This window comes from Heterocephalus glaber, unplaced genomic scaffold, assembly GCF_053883595.1.
Source record: "Heterocephalus glaber isolate CG9 unplaced genomic scaffold, H.glaber_assembly_v1.0 deba00001004, whole genome shotgun sequence".
Taxonomy (NCBI): Eukaryota; Metazoa; Chordata; class Mammalia; order Rodentia; family Bathyergidae; genus Heterocephalus; species Heterocephalus glaber.
The window spans coordinates 9,651,380-9,668,756 of NW_028258179.1; the positions used below are offsets into that span (position 1 = coordinate 9,651,380).

The 17,377-nt window shown below is 50.6% G+C and overlaps 1 protein-coding gene across 6 annotated transcripts in view; it reads left to right on the top strand.

The window, feature by feature from the left end:
• Nucleotides 1–17,377, top strand: part of Ift54 (intraflagellar transport 54) — a 45,144-nt gene that overhangs the window by 7,496 nt on the left and 20,271 nt on the right. For 3 of the 6 annotated variants that reach the window (XR_015450619.1, XM_004868408.4, XM_087209553.1), the window contains exons 6-10: nucleotides 1,739–1,822; nucleotides 2,893–2,968; nucleotides 14,210–14,230; nucleotides 15,553–15,649; nucleotides 16,421–16,504. Coding sequence is in view for 5 of the 6 variants with exons in the window: in XM_004868408.4 (XP_004868465.2) it covers nucleotides 1,739–1,822; nucleotides 2,893–2,968; nucleotides 14,210–14,230; nucleotides 15,553–15,649; nucleotides 16,421–16,504 (362 nt within the window). In the remaining variant the exon portion in view is untranslated. The remainder of the gene's footprint in view (nucleotides 1–1,738; nucleotides 1,823–2,892; nucleotides 2,969–14,209; nucleotides 14,231–15,552; nucleotides 15,650–16,420; nucleotides 16,505–17,377) is intronic. The other 3 variants (XM_004868409.4, XM_004868410.4, XM_021247319.2) reach the window with 3 other exon arrangements.

Below are 17,377 nucleotides of genomic sequence, written 5' to 3' on the forward strand. Positions count from 1 at the left end.
GCCTGGCACGGCCAGCTGGTGAGGGCAGGGCCCGGGTGGACCCCCCACCCTCTCCCTGAGGACAGCCACCTTGCTCTGCAGCAGTGCGTCCCAGAGTGTGAGTGCTGGGAGAGGAGCAGGCTCCACAGGGTCCCCTGCCCGAAGCCTGTGCTCTGGTCTTTCTGTGGAGGCCCGTCACAAGGAGAGAGGGGGGCTGGATCAAAAGACTGCTGTGGTTTGTTAGGGGCTGAGTTTAGTGTTCCGTGAGCTTTGGGGCCTTTCCTGTAAGGTGCCACTTCCCCCGTGCACCTCCTGGAAGAACCCACTGTGGTCTTTGTTCTAAGAGCCTGGCCCTTCTTAGTGAGCTTTAGACACCACAGTGTCAGCCCCTCCCTCACTGCAGCTGCCTGAGACTTGCTTTTGGGAAGCGGCCCTCGAGCAGAGCAGCGCAGGGCAGCACAGTGCCGGGCCTCGGAGGGCAGTGCAGAGCAGAACAGCCTATGGGAGCCCTCAGGTCAGCACCCGTTAGGTTCAGCGAAGTCCCGGCACAGTGACGAGTTGTCTGCACAGAGAGATGACTCCAGAGAGCAGTGTGGTCAGGCTGGTGTCCAGGGACGTAGAGCCAGGTGTGGATGGTGGTTTTGTTTGGAAGGATCGGAGACCATGACTGAGTGGTCAGCCTTGCTCAGATCTTCCCTGGAGTCTGTTTGAGCTCTTCCAGTGCCGTAGCCTGGGAGGTGCCTCGAGGTCTCTGTCAGAAGCACTTCGAGTTGTGAGTTGTGAGCCGTGACATGCCTCCCGAGACCCTAGCTCCAGGTGCTTGGTGCGGACTGAGCTCTGGGCCCATCCACCTTGGTACACCCACCCCACACTCTGGCCAAGTCGCTGGCTCTTCCTGTGTCTGTCTCTCCTGCCCAGACAAGCATCGTCAGGTGATGCTCGGCTGCCTCAGGGTTCCATGAGGAGGGTGAGTGCAAAGGTGGATGCAGGAGTCAGGAGGATCGAAGTTGCCTTGGGTGGCAGATGCCAGGCGACACCTAGCTGGGTAATTGGGGGATGGTTTGTACAGTCGCTGCTAACTTGAGGACTTTCAGTGTTGATGTCTCGTTGATGGCACTCTGTCCCCTTCTACCAGATGGGTCTTTTCCGAACTGATTGAAGGTGTAAATTGATGTTTGCAGCATTCTCGAGGTTCATGAAGGTGCTTTCCTGACTAAAGCCTGCAGATTGCTTATTGAGAAGTGCCCCTGGGCTGGGGATTTAGCTCAGTCGCTCTGTTGCCTGCCTCGAAGGCGCAAGGTTCCGAGTTTGATCCCTGGTACCAAAAAGAAAAAGAACCACCCCATTCTAGCGTCACCCCCAGCAGGAGAGGCCCAGCCGTCAGAAGGAAGAGCACCTCCCGGTGGCACTGGGCATTCATGTTCACTCCGTCCTGTGCTTCCTAGCTCCAGCCTTTCACTGGGATGTGCTTCCTAAAGGTGCCTCTTGACGTAGGGACCCTAGGGATCCTAGGGATCGCAGGGATTGTAGGAATTGTATTCCCCACAGTTTGCCGAGAGGCAGGAGCATTTGATGTCCTCCAGGGAAAGTGACCTCTTGCTGTTTGCTTGGAAGTCAGAAGTCCAAGCAGGGTGAGGCTGCAGGATAGACCTGGAGCAGAGCGGGTCAGTGTTATGGGCCAGATCTTAGTGTCTTCTAGACGTTATACTTTTCTGAATGTTACAGATTTGGTAATTCTAAAGTTTGAATTTTTTTACAGTCAGCAAGCTCAGGGGAGATGCCTAAGAAGCCGTCAGATGAAGCTGTCAAAGACTCCAAAGCGGAAGCAGAGGTAAACTCTGAGGTGGGCACTGTTGGGAGAGCCGCTGCTCACAGCTGAGCTGCTTTGGTGAACACTCCGTCCTCTCCTCGTCCCCTGGGCTCACACGTAGCAGTCCCGCCTTACCTTGCTGGAAGAGGTGATTTAAGTGGTTTGCCCCGGCAAGATGGCAGGATGGATGGGCTGCTTCCTTTGTTTACTGCATACAAAGGGCAGCTGGTCATTTGGGGGAGAGGAGGGAGGTGTGGTCAGGTGGGCCCGGGAGGGATGGTGTCTCCAGGCTGAGGACCGGCTACACTCTGCCAACCTGTCTGGGTCTGGGTCTGGGTCCCTCAGGGGTCTCTGGTGGCTGCCTGGCCGGCCTGGGGGTCAGCCTCAGCCACCGAGGAGTGGGTGGGAGCAGCGGAGTTGGGCTGGGAGGCTGCTGAGGTCCCTGGCTGCTCTCTGGGGGAGCAGTGAGGCCATCTCTGTGCTGGTTCCTCTGGTCTGTGCACTGCTGAACACAGGTGGCGAGTTTTCTTTCTGAGGTGTTTACAGACACATGTGAGTAGTTAAGTCCTGATGGCCCAGCTCCGTCAGTGACGGGGCACATGTAGGCCACAGTCCTGCACGATCGCATAGCTGTGTTGCCTGTGTAAGGATACTTGGATCATGTGAGTCATTCTAGCCACCTCAGGCTGTGTAAGTGCACTGGGCAACAGTCGCACAGAGGCAATTGCCATGACACAGCGCAGTTCCCGGAGCGTGTCTCGCTGTTGAGCAGGTGCATGGCTATAATGGCAGCAGAGGTGAGGTCTTCCATGAACATCCAGTGGCTGGCTCCTCCCTGTGTGCTCAGCAGGTTGCTGCTGGCCTGTAGCTGTACAAAGGTCTGCATTCAGGATGCAGGGGTGTTGCCCTCCTCCCAGCCCACGCTCTCAGGTCCAGAGTGCTTGCTTGCACTGTGCTTAGTTGCTGTGAGTCCCTCTTAAAGCCTGTGGGTGCCGCTGCTCTTTTCAGTACTTGATCTTCCTCAGAGTTTAAAAAATAAGTCTGCTAGTGGTTTTGCTGTGTGATGCAGCCATTAATTCTTTTTTCATTTTCTTTTCTTTAAGGTGGAGATTTCCAGCAGAGTATCCAGATCATTGGCATCAAAAACTTCAAAATGGAGACCCAAAAATTCAGTGGAAGGTACTGCAAAGTGATCATGTGTGTAGCTAGAAACACGGGTCAGTTTCTCTGCCTATTCACAACAGCTAGGAGCAAAGAGCTGTTGTGGCTAGAACACAGCTCCTCTGCCTTGCCTGGGAATGAACAGAATTGTGGAAACAATGCTTTTACACATGCACAGGAGTGTATGCTGTGTGTGTACAGAGTCATATCACCAGGAGCAGAGTGGCGTCCCTTTGCTGACGATGTGTGTTGGGATCTTAGCTGTGTGATTGAATTTTCATTTTCCAGGAATACTTGTCAGGCATCCAGGCTCCGTGGGCTCCTGTCTTTTGCACTGGTGGATTAACCTGCATCCTGCTGCAGGCTGGACCCGAGTATAGAGGCAGATGACGGCTATGTGTTTAATATCCCTGAGGTCCTGGGAAAAGCTGAGCTCACAGGACTGGCCTGGGCTTTGTGTGAGGTTGGAGTCCAGGTACAGCAGAGCTGGGAGCAGGGCAGAGCCAGGCGGGGCAGGGAGGTGCTGCTGCTCCTTCGTGCTGGAGGCGCCTAAAGTTACCTGTCATTACTGCATGAAGGAGCAGTGGCAGTTTCTGAAACTTTTCCTAAAGTGTATGGGTTAAACAAGCATGGCGAGAGCTCAGTAGTTGGAGTTTTTCACCAGCAGTGAGGCCCGAGTGGGAAGTTCCGCCTTCCCCAACAATAGCAGGGTGAGTGCAGCTTCCTGCCGAAGCCATGTCCCCTCTCTACGCTTCCCAGAGGGCTTGTCGCTGGCCCTGGGCGTGGGTGTTGTGCAGTTTTTGCCCCGGGCTGCTCTTGCTGTGCCCTCTAGCTTGCCCTTCTCCTGGGCTTTGATGACAAGCTGGTTTCATAGATGAAAAACAGGAAATTAAATTAATAGTGAAATGGTGCTTTTTCCAGTGTCAGTAGCTTTATTGATGTCTCCCCCTTGCCTGTCCTTTCATCACCTGCCTCCTTGTGGCCTCTGGGGCCGGGTGTTCTGCTGCTTCATCTGCATATGCCTTGTGAACCCTGTGCGTTAAGGATATCTGCCAGTTATTTTATTTATTTTGAGACAGGGACTCGCTATGTAGTTCAAGCTGCTCTTGAACTGTGTAGCTCAGCTTGGCCTCCACCTCACAGTGATCCTCCTGTCTTAGCCTTCCAAGTGCTGGGATCACAGGTGTGAGCCCCCTCACCTGTGAGTCTCTGTCAGTTATTTTAAATGAGTGTTTGTTTCCACTGATTATGTTTGGTTTGGTTTCTGATTGGCCTGAGTATTTAATTTTTAAGTACTTGAAGCTTTTAGTACTTTATCCAGAGATTTGAGACATAAAGGTTTGTGCGTTACCATGCATTTTTATATTTAATCTTTTAAATGAATCTTATTTTAATTCACAGTGTAAGGTGAGGCTCTAAGTTTGTTCATTTTTTTCAGTGTACCTCACCAGCTGTTTCCAAATCACTTCCTGATTCATTGTATCCCTCCCTTCCTGCTCAGTGGGACCTTCTGTGGCCGGGGTCTGTGGTGGTTTCATCTCTACTGTCTTCTGTTTTACTAGAGTTTCCTATCAGAGTTCTTTCCACACAAGTTTTTTTTTTTTGGTACCGAGGTTGAACTTGGGTCTTTGCGCTTGTTCAGCAGGCGGCAAAACCACTGAGCTAAATCCCCAGCCTTTCCACCCAAGTTTTAAGCTGGTTTTCATTTGCTTATTCTTCCAGATGAATTTTAATAGTCACTTCATCGCTCAAAAAATTGCACCTCCCACAAAGTGAGCAAACTCTTTTCTCAGGATTTAATGGGTGTGTGTTAAACCTAGGTAGTTTAGCACGATGGGACATCTCGATTCCAAGTTGCAGGTGCCTCCCTGTCTTCCCTGGAGCACGTGCAAGTGCTGGGATGCCTGCTGGCCTGGGAGATGACTCCATAGCTTACCTGGTTTCCAGTTTTTTGGGAATGCTATGTTTTTCCCTCATTTTTTTTGATTAACTTTATTGGTACATTTTAGATATACAATACAATTACATTCATCATTGGGATCTTGGACCTGTACATGATGTATCTTGGTTATTTTTTCCCCATTTGTCTGCCCTCCACCCCCTCCATCCTTCCCTATTTACAAAGACTTTGTTTCCATTTTTTCCTTTTCTCATGTTTTTTCTTTTCCCTTCTTTCTTTTCCCCTTCCCTTCCCACTTCCCCTACTCCTTTAGACCTTTTCTTCCTATTTTAGTTATAAATTATACATTTCAGTCTTTATTTACACTTTTAGTTTTTCACACCAGAGAAACTATTCAGTATTTACACATGTGTGTCCTATTTATTTCACTTAAGAGTATCGCCTCAATGTGCATCTCTTTAGCTATAAATGTCTCTAGTTTTTTGTTCTGTATGGCTGAGTAGTAATCCATTTTATTTATTTATTTATTTTATACCAGGGATCAAACTCAGGTCCTTGTGCTTGCGAGGCAGGGTGGAACCATTGAGCTAAATCCCCGGCCCAGTACTCCATTAAAAAAAAAAAAACCCACATCTTTATCCAGTCTTCAGTTGATGGGCAATTGGGCTGTTTTCAAGTTTTAGCTATCATAAACTGTGCCACTATAAACATCCCTCATTGTTTTTAATGAGCCTTGTTGGTCCTATTGATTTTTGTAATTGTATTTTTTTTTTTTTTTTTTTGGTACCAGGGATCGAACTCCGGTCCTTGTGCTTGCAAGGCAAGCAGGGGAACCACTGAGCTAAATCCTCGGCCCTGTAATTTTATCTTAACTACAGCCTTGCTGCTCAGTCCTAATCCAGTAGTTCATGGTTCTGCTGATTCTTGGGGTTTTCAGAGCAGATAGTTGTGTCATCTCTGTTTCTGATTACTCAGGATATTTGCATCTGTGACTGTCGGTGAGCTTGTGCTGTCAGGTTCTTTGTGTGTAAGGTTTTTATTTTTTGGTACTGGACATCAAACTTGGGTCCTTGCACTTGCTCAGCAGGCGGCAAAACCACTGAGCTAAATCCCCAGCCCCTGTGTGTGAGTTTTTATTTGTTTGCAGTGGTGGGCTTAGAACCCCCAATGCTAATAAGCAAGTGCTCTCCCACTGAGCTACACTCCCAGCCCTGGTCTGATCTTTAAGACATTTTATTAACAGAGACCTGCAGACTTTGAGACAGCAAGCATTGAGCTGCCAATAGCTTGGTAGGCTCTGTCTTCCTGCCTGCTCGCCAGGTGGTGACTCCTTTGGGATTGAGTGGGTTGGCATGTGGGCGTGTCCAGTACCCAGAGCTGCACAGATGCCGGACTGTGTGTGTGGTGCAGAGTGTGGAACCACCACATTTGTTGGACATGTATGGACCCTTAAAGTCACTCTCAAATCACTATAGGACCCAAAAAAACAGCCTGGGTAAGAATATGATAATTTTTGCGGAACTGAGAGCTTTTTTTTTCGTACCAGGGATGGAACTCAGGTCCTTGCACTTGCGCAGCAGGCGGCGAAACCACTGAGCTAAATCCCTGGCCCCGAAACTGATAGTACATTTTAATCTCAGAGTTTGAGAACTCTGCAGCATCACAAATTAGGATTAATACCTGTTTTCATTGTGCAATTTCATGTTAGGAAGAATAGATTGTAGAACCAGTGAAAATAGCCTTTTCCTCTGAAAAAAGAGCATAGCTCTTGCGACAGTAAAGCTAAAGCCAAGAAGGAACCTTCTGTGAGGCCGCCCGGGGAGCCTGTGCCATGTTGCGGTGGGGTGAATGTTCGTGAGTCGAGTGATCAGCAAACCTGGTGCTCTGCGGCCCTGTAGGTGTCGCCCTGCAGGACACGGGCCTCGCTCCAGAGCACCGCTTTCTAGTGACAGTGGACAGGGGCGGGAGGACTGTCCGCCTTGCTGGGCAGAGCTGGAGGGCTTACCCGGCCAGCTGCGGGTGTTTCCACTAGGTCTGCAGACTGAAACTGCCTGTTAGAGCTACTTTTCTTGTCCTGCCAGAGATTCGAGATCATAAAGGAAAAGGAGAGCCACACATTCATGTTAGTCATTGATGAGTCTTTTTTTTTTTTTGGTGCTGGGGACTGAACTCAGGACCTTGCACTTGCAAAGCAGGCGGCGGAACCACGGAGCTAAATCCCCCGCCTCCATGAGTCTTTTGAAAGAAAAAGACAAAGAGAAGCAGGGATGGGGCAGGAGGCAGGGCATTTGGACAGAAAGCTCGGGAGATGAGGACCTGCGGGTGTCCCAGACCCTGAGCAGAGACATGAGCTGGGGCAGGCTGGGCTCTGTGTGTGGCGGGAACACAGAACTGAGGAAGGGGCTGCACTGGCAGGCTGTGTGTTCTTAGGAAGTGCGAGCAGAAGGTGGGTGTGTGAGGGGAAGCAGGAAGGAGACCATTTGACTTGGCATTTATTTATTTACTTCTTTATTTGACTTGGCTTTTAAAAAGACCTGCTTCTGAAACTGCAGGGCGGGTGTGGAGGCAGAGGGAGTGAGGAGCTTGTGGTGCTTGAATGAGACACGCCGGTAGCTTGGACCAGGCGCCAGGTTTCAGGGGTCTCTAGTGGTGGAGGTGACAACTGTGCTGATGGATTGGGTGACACTTATTAGAAAGGAAAAGAGCCAGAAAGACCCATCTGAGGGCTCTGGGCACCTGGGTGGTGTCACCTGTTGGAGTGGCAGGCTTAGGGGATAGTGCAGAACTCTGGAACGCATGGAGCCTGAGGTGTGTGAAACACTCAGGTGGGGTGCACATGGATGGTGGGACAGATGGACTTGTGTTCAGGGAGAGCTGTGGAAGCCCGAGGTGAAACAGCCTGATGTTCGCAGCCCAGGGTGTTTGCAGTCCCAGCCTCCTTGAGGCTGCCAGTCCAGGGTGCGTGTGTGTATGAAGAGGGTGGGTGTGAAAAGGAGGGTGTGCATGGAGGATGGTGTGCTGAGCCCCAGGGCGTGTGCAGGCGTGGGGTGCACAGAGGCCCGGAGCTCACCAGGTTCCCAGGTCAGGAGACGGGAGGGGCTGAGTCTGGCGAAGGAAACAGAAGCCCTGGGAGCGGAGGAGAGGATGCTCTGGGGACTGGGGGTCCAGTGGGAGGGTGTGCTAGGAGGGGCGGAGTCTTGTCTGGACTTGTGAGGGGGACCAGTGAGGGACAGGCAGTGTGTGGGGACCTGGGTAGAGACGCCCTTTGAACCCCCACTGAAGCAACTGAACACAAAAGTCTTTACACTATTTTAATCTGTTGTTAACTATTTTATGTCAGGAAGGAAGGAGGATAATATTTCAGCTAAAATTTTAGACTCTGTAGTGTCTGGATTAAATAAAGAACCAGGTCAGGAAACTACAACTTCAGAAATAGGTAAGAAAAATATATTCTTTAGTTGAAATTCCTTACTTCGTTGATATGAAATATTTATATCTCAGTGTAGTTATAAATTTTTTTTGTCATTTAACCGCTTTAATGTTCTTCAGTTTTGCACACTATACTAAGGATCAGACGTTTTATTTGATATAATTTGTGAAGTTATGTGATAATTTTATTAACTCAGCTTTAAGTTCACCTTCATGTGCCCTGAGGTATAACTTAGGCAATGTTTATAATATGTGTCTACGCGGGATACAACGTACATGTGTACAGTGTGCAGCATCTGCCCCATGCCTAGTTTGCACGTGTGTGAGGGACAAGGTGTGTGCATAGTGGATACCGTCCAAGTCAAGATGCCTCTTTAATCTTGCTGTTGGTATTTTATTAAAAAATGTGGATGTGACAAATTGCTTTTATGTCTTCTTCATCCTGCTTTGCTTCAGTCCACTGACGGTCCCCACAATAAAGGCTTTTACAGAGCGCGCCGGGGCGTCGTCCCGTCCCATCCACTGTATCCAGGCTGGCAGCGCGGCCTGGCGCAGCTCGGAGTGATCTTCAGTGAAATATCACGCACTCCCATCTCCTCTGACTTTGAGGAATACTAGAATTCTTGTTGCAGTCAAGGAAAAAAAATAGTATAAACTTTGACTGTAGGAAAAGCTAGCATTTTTCTGGGGACTTGCCATTCAGCTGGCTGAGTTTTTAACATCCGGGAAGCATCTCGAATGATCAATACAGCTCGTTCACTGCGCTGCCTCCCCCCACTCCGGCCTGGGGCCACGCGTGGACGCCGTGGGAGGTGCCGCCGGCCGAGCCGGTAGCTCGCGTGGAAGGATGTCCACTCCCCGACGTGGGCATGCGCGTTATCATTCAGCCCCATTTTCTGGGAGTTTATTTTATTTTTTCTGGGGCTCTTGTCTGGGCTCCTGCAGGCACGCAGCCAGGAGAGGGAGTGGCGGTGGTGAAGCCAGAGAGGGAGCCTGTTGCTGGCGCAGGACCCCACGTCCGTCCGTGCCCCTCGGAGGACGCCCACCTCGCCTGCCTCCCATGCCTGAGCCGTCTGGCTGCGGCAGCCAAGCGCAGGCAGCCACTTGTATACCCTGTTTCAATTCACCTGACTGCCGCAAGTCAAAACTGGCTCAGGGTGGGACGCGGATTAAAGTAAACGGGAACTGTTCTTGGGCCATCTACTAAGCACTTCGTAGAAGTAACCTGCAGGCGAGGCAGAAACACAGGCTTGGTCTTTACCACGCCCCAACCAGCACTGTTCTCAGCCAGTTTGCTGTAGGTGAAGGAGACCCGGCGCCACCTGGCGGGCGAGCCTGCTCCTGCGCCGCCCCCAGGCCGCGGCGTGTTCTCTGGGAGGGAGCCTCTGGGCTTGGCTCCTGTCCTGCTTGCATGTGGCTTGAAGATTCGCGAGAGCGATTCATTTCTCATCAGACCTCGAGCTGCGTCCACACGGAGACCACGCGGAGTGTGGGCTGTGAGCTGTACCCGCGCCCTGCTCAGGGCAGTTGTTGATGGTTCAGGTTTTTCTGGATCATTAAGCCACATCTTTCTTTTTGCTTAATTCCTTGTTTCCTTTTTTGTTTTGCTGATCAAGCTTTTTTATTATGAAAAAAAGAGAAAAGTAGAGTATTGCAGTTAGCATCCACCTACCTCTCACCTACGTGGATTAGGTCTTGTATTTCACTATATTGGCTTCACCTAGCTGTGTATTTCTACGAATGATCTCAAAGTATGTTAAAAACATCCTGACAGTTTATTTCTATTTCAGCATACAGCTCAAAAAATACAGTGTAACAGACACAGTCACAAAATTCTTGTCTTACTGAACAAAATTATTTTCCAGCAGTATCTAAAATCCAGACTATGTTCTAATTGTTCCACAGAGATTTTCCATGTTATAAAAACACTGGCTATTTGGTCACCCTTAGCCGCTCGGCATGGAGGTTTGCCTAGACCACTAGTACGCCAGGAGGCTGCAGTGATGTGGGCTCTCCGCATACGAGGGGCTCAGCAGTGGCGATGGGCTGGCTTTGCCCTCCCTCCGGCCACACTGTGCTCCTCACCTTCTTGCTTGGAGCATGTGGCCCTTGGACTGGCCAGGGCCCCCGGGCAGGGGTGGGAGGAGCAGCCGGGCGGCCTGTGGGTGAGTCCTCATGTGAGCGCTCGCCTGGTCCTGAGTTGTCCCAGGTAACACTGTGTGAAGGTGTTGCTCATTCTGCCCGTTCAGTGTAATTTTAATTTTTTTTTTTTACAAAAGTATTGTCTAGTCTTTTGAGGTTGTCTGTCCATGGACTGCTCCATATGCCCTCTGACTAGGGATCGAGTGTGCAGTAGTCTTCTTCGCTTTGTGGTGCTGGGGATCCAACCCCCAGTACCGGGCTACATCCCCAGCCTTTCCGCTCTGCTGTTTTGAGGCAAGGTCTCACTGCTGCGCCCAGGCTGCCTCCGACTTGCCATCCGCTTGGCTCAGCCTTCTGAGTAGCTAGGGCTGCAGGTGTGCACCGCGCCTGGCTCGGATTGTGGTATTCCTGGGGAATATAGTCTGTTTTCATGTTCTTTCTATTCGTGTGAACTTGGGCTTTAGTAAAGCTTACTTAAAATTGCCTCTAGAACCACAAAAGGATAAAATTGTGCAAAATATCTGGGTCGGAAGGTGCATCTCAGTGAAGAATGCTTGCTACTGTGCACCAGGCCCCAGGATGAATCAAAGCACTGCCAAAATAAAACAAAACAAGAAAACCCCACAAAACCCCAAAGCTTTGTGGACAAAGCTGTGCATATGTATCTGCTTATTGTGATGCTGGGTTTTGTAGAATATGGAACACATTTGACACTTTAAAATCAAACGTAATTTAAAATTGTTAGGGGGCTTTATTTTAAAATTGATAATCTATAATTTCCCAGCTTATGTTTATCTTTAGAGCTCCATAGTTTGTGTTTATTCTCTGGTGGTTCTCCATAAAGTATCATAAGTGATTGGCAGTTTGCTGCTGTTCAAGTCAGCATCATTCTTACAGATGAAAATATTTCCTCACCAAACTGTATGTCATCGGTTTTATGTAGTTCTAGTACATAAATAAAGCAGTGTCTTGGTAGTTATTGACAGGTTGATTCCAATGTAAACTATTTCTTTGAATAGTTCTAAGAAATTATGAGGTTGGGCTTCAGGAATGGGAACAATTTTCCAGTTTAGTTTTTCCTCCTGGAGAGTCCTAGGTCCTTTGCTGGTGGTTGGTTTTCTAGCTCTTGGTTCTGCCCTGATTCAGAGCCTGTCACTTGAGTATCTCCCTTACCCTTTTTGCTTTGTAATAGGAAGATACTGTATTTCTCAGGTATTTGATATTTTTCTGTTTTTCTAAACTTTGGAACATTGGTCAGCAATCGGTAGACAACGGTTTGGGGGCTTTTCAGTATGTCTAGCTCTGTGACAGAAGTATTTTTCTTTTCCTCCTGGTTTCCCGTAGCATACGCTTACTGTGGGCTTCTGGCCTGGCTGTGGGGAGGGGTTGGACCCTGGCCACGTCTGTGTGGCTCTGCGTGTGGCAGGTGGGGCGTGTGTTTCCACCGTGGCTCAGTGGACTCACGTGGGATCTGATCACAGCCTGGCCCCCAGGCCCAGAGCCACAGGCGGGGCAGGAACCCTCCAGATGTGCTCTGCAAAGCTCCCGCTGTTGGTGCTCAGTGAAGGCATGGCATGGGAAGATGAGGCGTTATGCTGTGTCCAGCCCCGCGTGCGCATGCGTGCTCCTCAGGGCCATTTTAAAACTGCTTCGCATCAGGGGCCGAAGAAGCTGATGCCAACTCAGCCAGTGTCAGATGCTGACGCAGCCGGTCTGTGGTGTGGGAGCACTGGGCAGACCCAGCAGAAAGGCCAGAGCGGCCCACAGTGCTCAGGAGGGAGGGAGGCTGCAAAACTGGCTTCAGGGCCACTGCTCAGTCACTCCACCCGGCAGGGCCCAAGGGGACTTGTCTGCCTCAGTTTCCTCTCTGTGATGTTCTGCAGGTTCTCGAGGTGTAATTCTGCTTCAGCATCGTGTTTCTCAGCTGGCAGAGAGTGTGATACGTGTGCCTTTGCCTCTGTCTTCGGGCCTGGAGCGCCATCCAGGCCTGCAGAGTGCCTGCGCCTCACCCAGGGGAGGGCTGAGGGTGTTGCAGGCCTCCTATGTGTCCGGCCCAGCAGGGAGTGTGTTGGCGAGCAGTTAGGCTGGCTTCCTGCCCACTGGCATCAGCACACAAGTGGGACAAGGCTGCGGAAATGAGATGGAGAAACATTCAGCAAGCCTGGATGGAGTGGGAGGCAGCTGTGGGGCCTGGGTGGCTGGAGGGGACCAGCTGAGCAGGAAGAAGCACTGGGCAGGTGTTCAGGTGACAGCTGATTGGCACAGTGCAGACAGTGAGGGTGGGCAGGGAGCGTGGAGAGGACAGGCCAGGTCCCGCCAGACCTTGTGTGGCCACGTCAGGGCCGTCGGCCTTCATCCCAAGAGCAGTGGTGTCCTTAGGAGGAGAGACGTCGTCCTTTAAGATTTTGTAAGTTGTGTTACTTTGGGAGGCTGAGAAAGTGGTCAGGAGAGGAGAGGAGAGGAGAGGAGAGGAGAGGAGAGGAGAGGAGAGGAGAGGAGAGGAGAGAAGATGGCAGGCTGTGGACTCCTAGGTCTAGGGGAGGCCAGGCCTGCAGTGCAAGGGAGAAACCTGGAAAATTGGCCCATGGTAGCAGGGCCAGGGTGTGCCAGGAAGGAGGAGGTCTGCTGGGTTAGGGGCTGGGCTGTGAGGGCAGACAGATCTCTGCACTTGCTTACCTTCAGGTCCTGGCCTCAGGACTTCATTACCTTCCTGCACTCCCCGTGAACCCAGGCTGTGTCCCCAGCTCCCCCATGGGCTCTGAAGGAAGAGCTCTGGGTTTGCATCCCTTTCTGGTTCCTGCCTCTGCTGGTCACCTGCTCTGGTCCTCAGCAGTCCTGCCCTGAGTTGAGAGGAGCCCCAGCCCCTGCTGCCCGATGTGCCATCCTGGGCCTCTGAAGCCACCTGCCAGCTGTTGCTGGTTTCCACACCATCCTGTCCAGAGCCTGCCCTCCAGGCCCTCCCTGCTGCCACCTCTGAGCTGTGTCACCTGAGGGCTGTGACCTCTGGAGGCTGCCCCATGCTCTGCCCTCCCCAGCACCCTCTGCAGGTGCTCCCAGCTGTGGTGCTCACCGAAAGTCCTCCCCCAGGCAAGCCCGTGTGCCTGCGGACTTCTGGTCCCCGCCCCTGTCTGGACGGGGTGCATATGTGCGTGCCTTCTCTCCCCCGCAGCGTCCCTGGCTCTCATGGAGCCCAGGTCACCTGGCCGTTCTGCAGGTGCATCCTGCATTGTAAGAGCGATGCCAAGATTGCCCACCCTTCCCCTCGTGCTGCCCCTCACCTGCTTGTGACTGCATGGGCCACGCTATCCCCAGCTGTGGGGCTTAGAGAGAAAGAACCCTGGCGGAAGTGCAGGGGTGGGTGGGCTGGGGCTCTGTGGGGTGTGTGGAGCTGGTGGGTTCCTCTCTGCCTTGCCAGGGGCCTGGAAGTTCGCCCTGCTGGGCTTAGCGGTGTCCAGCCATCCCCTGCCCGCTGATGTGGTCTTTCTGTGTCTTCCTGGCTTCACCAGCTTGTCTCATTATTTGCACTATTTGCTTAATTGTCTCTGCGGTATATTTTCTTCCTGTCCCTCCTGCTAGTTTTATATGCTGTTTTGTGATGTAGAGTTGAAAGGAGTAGTTTATGATGTGTAGTTGAAAAATGGCAGTGGGATGCCAGAAAAGAGGCTCTGGGGAAGACCCTTTTCTTCCTCATCCAAAGTCACGCATTGTGCATTGCCTCTGATTCTGTTCCGATCATTTAGTATCTTCAGGTTGACAAAGTAATTTTCTGATGTGATTTGTTTTTTTAGGTGACTTGCCCAGCGATGCAGGTAAGTGTGGTCTTGATGTGTCAGTGCAGTTGTGTGCGTGTGCAGACGTGAGCATGTGCCCCACACCTTGCTGTACACCTGCACCCGTGCATGTGAGCCAAGGAAGCATAACTCAATTTAAGATTTAACTTATGTCTTAAGTTTTAATCTTGTGCATGTATTATACATGTTTATGTTTTAATCCTGAAAACACTGCATTCCAGGATTTTTGGCCCCAAGTATATTTCCAGTATTCAAATTCTGATTTGTTTTTGTGACTTTCTGAAGTATAAATTTCTTGTATTTTAAATATTATTGTAAATTTGTCCTAGTTTGGGCTTGTAACTTGCTGGGTCAAGCTTTTTTTTTTTTTTTTGTACTGGGGATCAAACTCAGGACCTTGCACTTGTGAGGCAGGCGGTGAAACTACTGAGCTAAATCCCCGGCCCACAAGCTTTTTTTTTTTTGGTACTGGGGATTGAACTTGGGTCCTTGTGCTTGCGCAGCAGGCGGCGAAACCACTGAGCTAAATCCCCAGCCCCATAAGCTTTTTATTAAGATGGAGAAAGGTATGTTCAGATTATTAAAACAATATGGCAATAGCCAATGTTGAACATTTTTAAAATACAAAAAATATGAAGAAAAAATAAAAAGCACTGGTAATTCCATTGCTTGTAACATAAAGGAATATCTTGGTAGGACCCCAAAAGTTTCTATGTAATTATTAGGTGTGTTACTGGGCGATATTATTAATTATAGTAGAATGATGACACTGCTTTACACAGAAGTGTCTAGCATGAGACAATTCCGTAATAGCCTTAGTTTCTGATTGTTGCTGCTGTCAGTGGTAATGGTGAACATCTTGGTAGATGGACATTTACCCCGTCCATTTCTTTCCTTAGTATATTTCCTTTAAGTTAAATTGCTGAGTTGATGGACCTACCTTTTGCACTTTTATTTCTTTTCTTTTTGTACCGGGGATCAAACTCAGGTCCTTGCCCCTGTGAGGCAGGCGGCAGAACCACTGATCTAAATCCCCAGCCCTGCACTTTTATTTCTTGAGTAATTGAACTGGTTTGTATTTCCAGAGTTTGAGCGTACCTGTGTCCCCAAATCTTCACCAAATTTAAATAGCAGACATGTTTTTTCTTCATTGAAATAATGGATAAAAAATAACTCATTTATATTTGCAGTCATGTGAGTGCTGCCTTTTCAAATATTTACATTTGAATCAAATATTTGAATTAACATTTATATTTAAATCACTAAATCTGTTTGAATTAATATTGAATTACATATTACTAGTTTTTTGTGAATTGCTGATTGTGTTGTCACCTTTGTAGAAGGAGAAGCTGGACCTGGGTCTGGGCCTCCTCTCCCGGAGAAGCCTGAGGTGTCAGAGAACCCTGAAGTCCCCAGTGAGCTTCCGTCCAGTGCCAGGTCTGTGTGTGGTGGCCTGTGGCCTGGGCAGAGTGGTTACACCGAGGATGTGGCTATGGCTTCTCGTTGTACGTTTCCCTGTTTATTTAGTGCTCATGAAAAACGATGGGGAATTATTTGTACAAAGAAAGTGGAAACTGGCTGGATGTGGTGGCACTCACCTGTAATCTCAGCACCCTGTGGGAGGCTGAGGCAGGAGGGTCGAAAGTTTGAGCTCAGTCTGGGCAGCTTAATGACTTATCAAGACCCTGTTTCAAAATAAATAAAAGGTTTTAAAAGGGTTGGGGATTTAACTCAGTGTGAAGGCCCTGGATTCAATCTCCAGTACTACCAAAAAACAGTAGGGCTGGGGATTTAGCTCAGTGGTTCCACTGCCTGCCTCGCAAGCGCAAGGTCCTGAGTTCGATCCCTGGTACCAAAAAAAAAAAAAACCAAACAAACAATAAAAGCAAAACAAAGAAAAGAAAAGAAAGAAAATAGGAAATAATCGCTTCTCGGCCTTTTGGCTAAGATCAAGTGAAAACAGGAAATAAAGCTACCTACGTAATTTTCCATACCCGGGTCACTTAACTATATGCAGAGCGCTGCACAGGTTCAGGGAGGTCATCGCCGCGGCTAGGTTGCATTGGTGGGATGTCCGGAGCTCTTCAGGGGCGGGCGTTCCGACCGGCCGAGGGCATGTGGGAAGTAGCATGGTGCTGGCCTGGCCTTCTCTGGTCCGCTCTGAAACGTGTTCATATTCTTCATTGCTGTTCTTCCTTCTGGGTTTAGAAGACTTCCTCGGCCAGGCAGTGCAAGGCCAGCGCCTCCCCGGGTCAAGCGACAGGAGAGCACGGAGGCGTTAACGATGGACCGGTGAGGCAGACTGGCTCGAGCATGTGGACGTGGGGGGCCGAGGGCAACGGCCTGGGCCCACGCCGAGTTGGGGTGGGGCGCCCCATGTGTGCTGGGCAGAGAGAAGTGCAGTGTGCACTTCAGATGCATCCAGGTGAAGACGCGTACACAGATATACAGTTAAGGCCCAGGCTTTGTTTCTCTGATCCCTCAATAGAAGTCTTTCTAACCATAAAAAGAATGAGGAAAATATAGGAGAAAAAGGGTTAAGGCTCGGGTGCACAGAACGTTAAAAAGAGGAGCTGGCCCAGAAGTCACAGCGGTGGGAAGACATGGGCTGGGTCAGGCTGGGCACAGCGGGTGTGCAGCAGGAGCAAGATGTGCGGAGATGGCGGGCTCGGACGAGCTGACGCAGGAGTTTGGCCGCAGAGAGAAGCAGAGGAGCTGGTGTGCGTGTGTGTGCATGGGGCACACACGTGCATGCACATGCACGAGGCACGTGTGCCACTGTGATGTGGCCGTGAGCTGAGGAGGGTGCGTGCAGTGTGACTGTGTTAGGTACGCAGGGAAGCGCGAAGGCAGGAGGGCTACTGGTCGTGAGCGGTGGGCCTGTGCTTCCGCAGAAAGGGCGGTGGAGCCTGGTGGCCCCAGAGGCACCAGACGGCCCTTGGCTTGGGTGGAGGTGCTCACCTCCCCCGGGAGGACGAGGCGGGAGCTGGTGGCCAGGTTGTTGGGTGCTGGCTCAGCTGATTGGTGACCAGACCTGGGTGGACAGGAAGTGTGTCAGTGCGGCGCTGGACAGCGCCACGGCGGATGGGGGTCTGGGTGCATCCTGGCCTGCAGGGCCAGCGCCTGCCGCTCTGAGGTCTGTCATTCGGATCAGGCCTGTGGGGC